General features: G+C 33.7%; 1 protein-coding gene across 1 annotated transcript in view; it reads left to right on the top strand.

Annotated features, from left to right (window-relative positions):
* Positions 1-273: 273 nt before the first annotated feature.
* Positions 274-12,012, top strand: part of CCDC102B (coiled-coil domain containing 102B) — a 173,856-nt gene continuing 162,117 nt past the window's right edge. The window contains exons 1-3 of the mRNA XM_024754945.1: positions 274-879; positions 2,439-2,659; positions 11,055-11,163. Of these exons, the coding sequence (XP_024610713.1) occupies positions 274-879; positions 2,439-2,659; positions 11,055-11,163 (936 nt within the window). The remainder of the gene's footprint in view (positions 880-2,438; positions 2,660-11,054; positions 11,164-12,012) is intronic.

Here is a 12,012-nt window from a genome sequence, read left to right as displayed (position 1 = left end):
ATCATGTCCTGTGCTATCCCCAGTTGCATCTTTATATATTTATTTGTATTCGTTTGGCAAAATTAAATGTGAATGATTTCTGTTTCTTTGAGGATAATTACAAACACATAAAATCCTCTCTATTTTTACAGTGGGACGAAAAATATACAATGTTGAGAAGATGCATTGTTTTTATCACTTTCTGTTTTAAATGTCAGTCTTGCTCTTATAATTGCAGAGGAAATTCAAATGCAATTATGTTCTCTGTCTTTTTTTAGGCCTGAAAAGATAAATATGAATTTAGATTCCATTCATCGGTTAATTGAAGAAACACAAATCTTCCAGATGCAGCAGTCATCAGTTAAACCACCGTGTGACCTGGGGGCACCTGCCTCATCCCGCATGGACACCTGTAGCTCCTGTTTGCCCCTTCATGCGCTGCAATCTCATGCCGCTCACAACTCCCATGCTCATTCCTGCAACATCAACGACTGGGGCATTTGTGAAGAACTTCGCCTGCGGGAACTGGAGGAGGTCAAGGCCAGAGCTGCTCAGATGGAGAAGACCATGCGATGGTGGTCAGACTGCACGGCCAACTGGAGAGAAAAGTGGAGTAAAGTTCGAGCTGAAAGGAACAGCGCCAGGGAGGAAGGAAGACAACTCAGAATAAAATTAGAGATGACCATGAAGGAATTGAGTGCCTTGAAAAAAAAGCAAAGTTTATCACATCAAAAAGAGGCCTTGGAAGCTAGAGTCACCCAGGACCGGAAGCTTCCTAGTTTCATAGAAGTGTCCTATGCACAGAGAGACCCCTTTCAAATTGGTTCCAAAACGTGTGAGTCCATCAGAGAGTGCTTGGGAAAGAGAGAATATCCTACCAAGGAGAACATAAATAGGAAGGTCAGAAAAAAATCCAGAGGAATCTAGAGGTTATGTGCATATTTGAATGCTGTATATAGTAATGGGGAGGGAAGAGAAAATAGCAAAACCAGTGGTGACTGTATTTGTTTGTTTAGGCTGCCAGAACTAAGTACCCCAGACTGAGCGGCTTTAGTGACAGAAATTTATTTTCTCACCATTCTGGAGGCTACAAGTCTGAGATCTAGGTGTCAGCAGGGCTGGTTTCTGCTGAGGCCTTCCTCCTTGGCTTATAGATGGCGGTCTTCTCCCTGTGTCTTCACATCACCTTTTCTCTGTGTGTGTCTGTGTCCAAATTTCCTCTTCTTCTTTTTTTTTAAAATTTATTTTATTGAGATATAGTTGATTTACAATGTTGTGTTAATTTCTACTGTATTGCAAAGTGATTCAGTTATACATATAAATATATTGTTTTTCATATTATTTTCTATTACAGGATATTGAATATAGTTCCCTGTGCTGTACAGTAGGACCTTGTTGTTTATCCATCCTATATAAGTATGAGTTTGCATCTCCTCTTCTTATAAGGATACCATCACTAGGCCCACCCTGATGACCCTCATTTTAACTTAATTGCCTTTTTAAAGACCCTGTCTCCAAATATAGTCACATTCTGAGGTACTGGGGGTTGGGGGGTGCAGACTTCAACATATGGGTTTTAGGGAAGACACGATTCAGTCCATATTACTGATATTACTAGTATTTTTAGCAAAAGAAAAACCCCAGCATTTTTTTATGTTAAAAGAAGATATTTAGAGAGATTTCTCTCCATTTACCCTAATAAGTGACTCTTAAATTATCCATGCAGTAGTTTAAAACATTTCCCAAGGTTTTGGACTCTGGCCTCACAATTAATTCCTGTAAAATGGGTACCATAGGGAAATACCTTTAGGGAATACTTCACACTACCCACTTTTGGAATTTCTTGGTATATTTGGAATCTTGAAATTTCTGAGCATTCTGCACGTAACAAAAGTTTGTAAACTTTAATCTAGCCGTGCATACACTTATCTGTTGATGAACCACCCCCCATATATATTTTTAAATCTGACAAATATTATTAACAACTCATGGAACATACTTTGGGAAACTTTAGGAATTCATGTTATCTCTTTAAATAGTTTGTATTATTTACCCTTTATATTATTACCCCTTTCTATTTAGTTCCATCTCTAAAAACATAAAATCAATTAATATCTTGCTTTTCTATAATTCCATCTAAAATGTTAAGCTTTTCATGATGTATGGAGTGTATGTTAGATATAACATATTCCACTGTAAATGGAAAATTTTAAGAGACCGCAGGGAAATTTATTTTATTAGAATATGGTAGAACATTGAAAGGAAAAAAAAACCTAAAAATATATAAGTTAAAGTTTGTCCATATAACACTATTAGAGAATGATAAATAAATGAAAATATGAATTTGATGCTGAATCGTAACATTTTATTTCCTTTCAAAAATGTTTTCTTCATGATTTTTCTACATTGGATTTTAAAATTCAACAATAATAATTGTTTTGTATTTTTTTTTCTTTCAGGAAGAAGGTTTGATTATTGACCCATTAAAATTAAATGAAGAGGTGAAACTCAATCTCGATTGTCCTGATTTATTCAAGAATGGTGGTTCTGAAAACCGTACAGTGAGACCTGGATTAAGACTGCAGGCAATAAATCTGCCTCTGGAGAATGGAGTTCCTGAAATTTCAGCTTTGCAGGTGAATTTGGATGAGTTCCAAAAAATCTTATGGAAAGAAAGAGAGTAAGTACTAATTATTGTCTTCCTTAACCAAGTCTGTTTTTCAAACTTCTTAAAATTGTTAAGTCTCTTAAACTAGCCATCTGCTAATGTATTTTACCTATGACTAGTCATTAAGTACTAATATTTGAAAAATGAGTTTGAATTTTATATTCATTTTTTGAATTTTGAAAAATAAGTTATAACAGGTTCATTTTTATCATTTTTTTAATCATAACCTTGTTCTCATCTTCTCTGGTAGATCACCCTCATTATATTTGAATTATTCATGTTTATGATTAAAATAACCTGTGTATTATCTAACTTTTACAGCATTCATAGATTTCAGTGAGTCAATAAAAATGAATAGATATGTTAATATTCATAAGGGAAAACTCACAGTTTTGTGAGGTACTGATTACAGAAAAAGATGCTTTATTCATTGACCATTTATAGTAGAGAGGAAGGAGAACTAGACTTGATTAAATCACCTGGACATTCACCTTGCTTCTGACATACACTAGCTATACGATATTGGGTTAGTAAAGGGTGTGCTATTGTCAACTTTGTAAAAATATGGACAGTGATACCTGTGTTCCAATGATCTATTGTTTTATAACAAGTTCGCAAATGATGATTATTATTGAGACAACAATCACCACGTATTCTGTTCATGAATCTTGAGCATGGATTTATATGGACAGCTCATCTGTTGCTACATGTGACCTCAGCTGGGATGGCTCCAAGGCCGAGGGTGACTTTAGGTGTGGGGGGCAGTGTAGAATTATCTGAAATCTCACTTACTCCCATATCTGGCAGCTGATCTTTTTTCTCATCTGGGATCTCAGTTGGAACATCTGTATATAGCCTATCTGTGTGGCCACTTGGCTAGCACACGGCATAATGGCTTGGTTGAAAGTGAACATCTGTCAAGCACAGAGAGAAATAAATGGTATTTTAATGACCTGGCTTTAAAAGTCACATAGCATCACTTCTTCCCTCTTCACTGGATTCTTATGAGGATCAAACACAATGTCTGGGAAAGTGGCCACTAATATGAATTACTCAACATGGGTTTTTTTTTTGTTGTTCCCTCATGATCACCCTAGACACTAATAAGTGGAATATTTGATGTACTTTAAAATGTGTTCCCCAAATCTGAAAATAATTATTTTTCCATCTCTTTAGTTATAAGACTCTGAATGGGTAGAATAAAGAAAAAAACTGGGAGTGATGTATATTATCACTAAGTATGAATATAATTATATATTATATATTATATAATGGTTTTAATTTCCCTGGTTTACATGGATTGAAACAGTGATAAATATGCACACAAACCTTTCACCAGTACTATAAGCTCTTTATCTGCCGATCCTTTTCTGTCAGCCACAAGTCCTCTGAAATTTATTCCTACCACTAATTCCCTTTTTCAGATTCTTTGCCTTACCTCACCACATGCACAGATTGTGATAATACACATATCTGTGTAGAGAATAAATATTTATTATTCTACCATCAATTGTAAATTCCTAACAGAGGCAATCAACCTTAGTAGAAAAGAGAATAAAATTGAACGCCTGCACCCATATTAACAATTAATTTTCTCTGGAACTCCAGGTCTCAGTCAAGTTCTAAGCTCTGGGCTTCATTCCTTGAAGGATTTAACTTTTTAGTGGTTATAGACTTCTCTCCAATGCTACTTCACCTACATAACATAATAGGAGCAAAGTGAAAATGCTGTTTCCTGCATGGAAACTCCCCAAAGTACCAGGTTTAATGATACACATGTGTGTCTTTACACTCTCACTTGTACACATGTACATGTACATATATATCTGACTTCCTTGGAATAAATGAACAATCCCCGTAGTATTAAGTCAGTCCCCCAGTTCTCAGCAAATTCAGCATATAAACAAAAGACAGGCTGAAGAATAAGGGGGAAACGGGACCTTTGATTCCATTTTGCTTTCTCACTCTCCTCTTTAAGAAGCAGTCCCACGGGTATGATACGTCCATGAATTAACATTAGCCTGCAATCCACGTGAGGCCATGGCAAAGCTTTTTTTTCTATCACAAGAGAATGTTTCCCAAGGATACAGTATATGCTTTTACTATAAATCTGTCTGATCTTTTAAATCCTTCCTCCTGGAATCTCAGTGAGTGGGTGGCTGGAGTTGAGAAGATGTGAATGTAATTTTTTCTATGTTCCCAGCTAGTGGGAAACTTCTCTTGACTAGAGCACAGGAATCAACCTAGAGAACTCAGGGAATCATTTCCGCCATTGACTGACTAGAACCCCCTCATCTAAAACACTAAAGTTTATCTATTATTTGTATTATTCATACTGTTCAGTTTGATGAATGATTACCCAGTATCTGGAAGCTGCTCATGTACTGAGAATTTGTATATTTCTGATCTCTTAAACCGACCTTCCCAGGTAGGAAATTTGAGATGAGGGCAGGAAGACTGATCCTCCTACAGAGCTAGGTGTACCTAAGCATTTAGGAAGAGGAACTTTGGCAATATTACGTCTTAAGTAAGAGAGATGATGAGGTAAAATATTTTGATGTGCTGTTTTAGCCTTTAGAATTAGTTCTAAAGTTAAACTGCAGATGGCACCTGCATCCCTTACAAAATGTTAGCTTTCTGTCAATGTGAGCTTTAATCGCCCTTTCAATTTTATTTTCTTAATTTGTTTTCTATATAAGAAGAGCAGTATGCTTCAATTATTTTTCTTTGCTTCATTAAATGTTATGTTTTTTTTCTCAATAAAATGAGATTTTAAATCTTGGTGAGATAGTACAGCCAACTGAAAATGCTCCGATGATTAGCATGAGAAAGAAATCTATATATCTGGTTGTGAATATTCCTCAAGACAATGAAAAAATTGCATGCAAGTCTGGTTAATATTATTTAATGTAATATTGTTAAAGAATAGAAAGTCAGATCTACTTTACTTATTTATTCACTGTTACTAATGGGCTATGCAGTAAGCTTATAACTGACAAATAAAATTTGTATATATTTAAGGTATACAACATGATGTTTTGATGCATATACATACTTGGAAATGATTACCGTAATCAAGCTAATTAACACACCCATCACTTCACATAGTTATTATTTTTGTGTGTGGTAAGAACGCTTATGATCCACTCTCTTAGCAAATGTCAAGTATACGGTACCATGTTGTTCACTATAGTCATCATGCCGTACATTCATCTTTTTTTTTTTTTTTTTTTTGCTACTGAGTTGTATGAGTTCCTTTTATATATTTTGGATATTAACCCCAGTATGGTGTGCAAATAATTCCTCCATTCCATAGGTTATCTTTTCATCTTGTTAATTGTTTCTTTTGCTGTGCAGAAGCTTTCTAGTTTGCTATAGTCCCACTTATTTATTTTTGCGTTTCTGGTACCTGTGCTTTTGAGGTAGAATCAAAATAATCTCTGCCATTACTAATATTCAGGAGCTTTCCCCTTATGTTTTCTTCCAGGTGTTTTACATTTCAGGTCTTAAATTAAGGTCTTTAATCCATTTCAAGTTAATTTTTGTGTATTTTTACAATTTCTTTTTTACTCTAAAGTATGTTTGTGTTTGGGCAGTCCTGTACCTAATGAGAGAGTCTATCTCTCTGTGTAGACTAGTAAGCACTAGTAATTCTCTACCTCAGTCTCCGTTGCAGTTAGGGTGCAGACGGTTGACATAGGAACAGCTATTCAAATGTAGCCACCTAGTTGTTTTAGCATAAATTAACCCTCCGAGGAGATGAGGGCACCAGCATCCATCCTGGTGAGGGGAGAAGGCAGTGGCGGTAGCTACATCTTGTTTTCAGAGGCAGCGGCAGCCTCAAGTCTCTGGTGACATCATCCCAAGACTCGAGTTGAGAGGATGTTGAGGTCATGCTGTGATGTCTGTACCTAAATGGTGGCCCCAAGAAAGTGCTGATGGGAGGATTTCTATGGCTTTATCTTTGGTATTTCTGACTGCCGGTTCCCAATTTGCTTCACTGGCTCTCCCAGAGAGTCTTTGTGCTATTAATGTCTTCTATTTAAATTAGCTATTTTGAGTATATTTATTTGTTGGACACATAATTGATATCAGGAGAGTGTACAGGCAACAGGCAGTGGGGTCTTCATTGGGCCGGTTCTGTGACATGAGACGGGTCTTGTTCCTGGCTGCATAGCCTTGTCCAAGCCTTGGCCTCTGGTTCTCCTGGGTGTCTCTGAGATTAACAGTATTCTTTAAAGTCATCTCTTTTCTAATTAAATTAACTATATATGGCTTTGGCTATTTGCTGAAAATGCTGAAAGGTGATGAAAATGAAAAATATTGAAACATGTTACAGTTGAAATATGTAGTTATAAATAGTGAAATCATGAAATGATAAATAGGTTGCTTATTAAAAGTATACTTGTAAAACTTTTGTTATTCATCATTTAATACTAACTCTAAATTTTAGACTAATGAAAAAATGGATATCTAGATGTTATTACAAATTAATTATTTTTGTCTGGCAAAAAAATTTGACATTAATAGACCTCTAAGAAAATACTGACTAGATATTTTACAATGAAATTTCACACAGTTCAAAAATGATTAATATTTATTACCAGAAAGTAATGTTTAGGAATTTTTATCTCTGAAAAAAATTTTGATTAATCTTCCTGTCTAGATGTTTAAAATTTATGCCCATTTATTATGGGATCATTATGGGATGATTAACAAAGTATCAAAAGATTGCATAGAAATATAATCATATCTTTTCATAAAAATCATTTTGGTTCATACACTACTTTTTAGATCCTGCAAATATTATACATTTTAGCAATCTGATTTTTAAAAGTTTATATCATCATATTAAAATACTATATTTTTTCTGAGCTTTGTCTTAGTAATTTTTTTTAAAGAATCTGTGCATAAAATATGCAATATCCTTTAGAGTAAATTAGGTGGTTTTTTTTTTGCCTTCTTGTAGTTCAAACAATATGATAGTTTAAATTTCGATTATAAATGTAAGTATAATTAATCAATTTTGAAAATCTCTCTAAAATGGAGAATAAATTGAATAGGCCAGAAAATTAAGGATTTAAAGAGTGCCCTCTGCTGCATAAATTTAAGTGTGCATAGTCCTTACGTCCTAATGCTTGAAACAAATAGTCACAATTTTTTTTTATAAAGCTATGCTGAAAAACACCCAAGCATCACATTGCTATTAAATAAATTTTTATGAATTGCCTGTTCTCTCACTTCTCTAAATTGTACCATTTTACAGAATGAAATACATAATTTTCTTTCACTAAACTAATAAATATCAGTTATTTTATTTAAGATGCATACTTAAAGAGAGAAATAATGCTATATTTTAAATGTGACTAATCTGCCTTAAATAAAGAATACAAATGGTTAACTATTCATGTTAATATGCTTTTCAAAATTATTTTCATTTCATGAACTGGCCTTGAATACTTAGTCTAGATGTAATCTACATATAATTATATCTTTAGACTATATCTATACTTATATGTAACTAAAAGTTTAATATAATTTGCAATGTTCTTTTTGAACTTCTTATAAAACCCCTGAGGGCATAGTTGCCACAGTAATTCTGATGACAATTTCGAGGATCAACATTTATTCTACAGTAATTATAAATCATTTTTATGTTAATATGAGCTTTTTTGCTAACATTATCATTTGATTTATTAGAGTGTAATGTTAAAAGCTGGCACTGATGTCTCAACATGTATAATTTTGAATTTGTAAATTTAAAAATGTAGACTTTTCTCAAATTTTCAAGTATAATTTTTAAATTAATCTATTTATAAATAATTCTCAAAATTAATTTTGAGAAAATGTTCTCAATGTATGCTTCATTACACAAATGTATTTGATCAATATCCTTTAATAAAATTATTTTATTAATTTAAGATAGTCCTTTCACTGATGAAAACATTGTCATGTTCTACTCATGTAATTCTAATAAATTAAAATTATAAATATGGTGATTCTTAAGTATTTCAATGAAGTCACAAACAATACAATTTTATTATATTTTTCAACTTAAATTTACAGGTTAAAGTCAATACTCAATTTCTTTTAAATATTCAAAAATACCTTATCATCTAAAACTTTAAAACCTGAATGCCAAATACATGACATATTTTAGTATACAATGGCTTTTATGTATTTTTTCTATATTTAACACAAAATGTTACTATTTGGCAATTTGTTCCCAATTTCTATATTTAATCCTATTCTTAAAATCTCAAACACAGTCACTAAGAGCAAAAGTTGTATCATGGTAAGCAATTGGGGTGTCATCAGCTGGCTAAATTTACTTATCTATCAGAATTTTTGGCTGCGGTTGTTAATCTGGACCTGTGGACATCCGTAGGAGTGTTCTGAAGAACCTATTCAGCCTTTTTCTTTGTTCATTGTAATATACTTACTGTGTTAATAAGGGATTCCAAATTAGAGTCCTATAAATAGTGCTGGTGTCTTTTGCAACTTAAGTCTTTTGAGGTGAAGTTAAGCTGTAACAAATTCTTTTATTATCCTCTTTCAACTTTATGGCTTGATTCATGCAAATATTATTATGTAGCCCCTTAATGGGCTGCTTATGCAACGATTGGATTAAACTAATATATTTATGGCCTAATTCTATTTCGAATTCTTTGCATACTATTGCTACCTAGAAGATTCATATTTCTTATAAATAAGGAAATGGCATTCAATTTTGATTCTGGACGCATCTTCTAGCTCTGTGAATATGTCCCAAGATCTTTCTAGCAGCGTTATCACTGAAATAGATCTGTGTGTGTATTAGCTAATTATAAATACAGTAAGACTGTAACTAACAACTACAGAATCTTAGAGGCATGTAACAATCAGAAGTTATTTAGTTGGAGTCTGTGAGCCACTGGAGGTTGGTTAATCTGGACAGGGCTCTGCAGGGAAAACTCAGCTGTGATTCATGGCTTTTATCTTCCCCTGGGAGCAGTGGGCCTGCACAGGTATGTATTTCTCATAGTCATGGCCAAAATGTAAGTGAGTAAGCCCAGTTACATAAACACTTTTTAAGTCTTTGGGCACATCGTGCCTAATAGCATCCCATTGGTAATGTCAGGCACATTTTCTATGTCCAAGGCACAGCAAGTGACAATTTCATCTTGTGTTTCACCACTAAATAACATGTATCACTATTTTTCTGGCTTGTTATGTTTTCTTTCCAGCCCCTGTCCACCATATGACCCCTAAATTAGGTCTACATATTTTTCATTTTTGTTATTGCAGCATCCCCTTTTAAGTATCATTTCCTGTATCAGCTATCTTTTGCTGCATAAAATAATAATAATAATTCAGTAGCTTAAGACAACAAAGTATTTTGCCTGGCTGGATGCAAGGTCAGCTGACCTCCACTGGACCTGCTGGGCTTGTCTCCTTGGTAAGGTTGAGCTCAGATCTGCTTCATATGTTTATTTGGGGACAGCAGTTCCGGCGGAGGGGTAGGGGGAGACTCTTTTCACAGTGACGGCTGAGGGATAAAAGAAGACTAATCACACAAATTCTTTTCAGATTTCTGTGATCTGTCACATCAGATAATATCCCATTGTCAAAGCCTAGAATCCAGGGATGGGGAAAGCAACTCTGTCCATGGAAGGAGAGGAAAGAGAATGAGTATTTTTAACAATAATCTACCACAGAGATGAGGACTGACCATTTGCAAAGGTGGATATATGCTAGTTACCACCAGAAATAAACAATTATTTTCAGCGACTCACTCTAATAGATGTGTGGGCATGGAAAAAATAAATCAGTGATGAGATATTAAAGGATTAAAGATTTTCATCCAAGTTCTGTCACTTATTCTACAAATAGAGAAATTAATTTCAATTATTTTAAATAATTTAAATAGAGATCCCAGTGAAACTGCTTTATTAAAACAGAATTGCAGATATTTAAAAAGTATTTTTATATCTCCAATAAATGACTGATTTCTTAAATGGTTATGTGGGCTCCTTGGTATTCTCTGTCATATCAAAGAATTCTTCATTCATATACAGGCACGATATGAAGTTGGATAAAAACCATGTTAAAATTAGAAACATATATATATCCTCCCATGTAAGGAAACAATATGAATAAGAAGCATTGAAAGAAATGAATGAATAATTCAGGAGACAGCAGGCAGAAAGTCAATTATTTTAATACTGGCAAAGCCGAATTACATGTGTTTAAACTACTGTAAACCAACTTTTATTCAATATTTTTAATAAGCTGAAAAAAGTTTTCTGTCATGACAATGATCATATACAAATATAAAAAATTAGGAAAATAGAAAATCTAAAATTGAATGCATTCCTAAAATTATTTTAAAATTGTAAGTCTATTTTGCTTTTAATTCTCTATTTAGAATGCGCTTATCTTTGGAAAAAGAAATAGAACGGCTGGAGTCAGCTTTGTCTGTGTGGAAATGGAAGTATGAAGAACTGAAAGAATCAAAGGCAAAAAGTCTGAAAGAGGTAGGGAGACGCGTGATGGAAAGGAAGCAACTGACTGTTTTCTCTGTTCCGATGTGTAACCTGGTGGGCAGAAGACTGAGTAGACAAGAGGAAAGGAGGTTAAAAGATTGAATTCCCTCTATAAAAGGAATATTTGAACTCACATATTAATAGTGGACTCAGTCAAACTCAAGCCATAGGAAATCTTTTTCTAAATAACACATATTTTTAATGATCAACCACATGACACAATTAACTATCCATTCCAGGCACATGTGAGGGGATGGACAGCCTAAGATGCCATCATATCATAACATCTATAATAAACAACTTTATCTTACTCTTTTATAAAGCATTCTGAAAATATTAACTTATCTTAAGTGTATTTAGGTTCTTTTCACATTGGCATTATAGTTACTCAGAATCAGCCATTAGCCTTTATACATTTCCTTTGCACTTTCATCAATAAAATGCTGTCATGAACACTTTCCATGATTTATTAATATTCATTATTTAAATAATATTAATTGTGTGTATTTTGTGTACTAAAGCACTATGCTAGGTAAGTATGTGGGATAGAATAATGAGCAAAGCAAATCAAAGAAAAATACTGAGCAAAAATAATGACAAGCTAAATGCTCTCCAATGAGTTAGCATTTAGTTCGTCTGTGTGCTATATACATACATATATATATACACACATACAAACTGTACCTGTGTTGACAGCTGTCGAAAGAAGCTGCATATCGAAATCAGTTATGTAATCATGCCTTAGTCTAAAGCACTCCTCCATCAGTTGTTTAAAAAGTGGGAAGCAGTATTCCTCTTTGTCTATGAAATTCCATACGAATGTTGTTTCAGCTTTGTTTC

The sequence above is a fragment of the Neophocaena asiaeorientalis genome, unplaced genomic scaffold, assembly GCF_003031525.2.
Source record: "Neophocaena asiaeorientalis asiaeorientalis breed wild unplaced genomic scaffold, Neophocaena_asiaeorientalis_V1.1 scaffold124, whole genome shotgun sequence".
NCBI classification, from domain to species: domain Eukaryota; kingdom Metazoa; phylum Chordata; class Mammalia; order Artiodactyla; family Phocoenidae; genus Neophocaena; species Neophocaena asiaeorientalis.
Note: the sequence above shows the minus strand (reverse complement) of the source record. Positions and strands in the feature narration are given on the sequence as shown.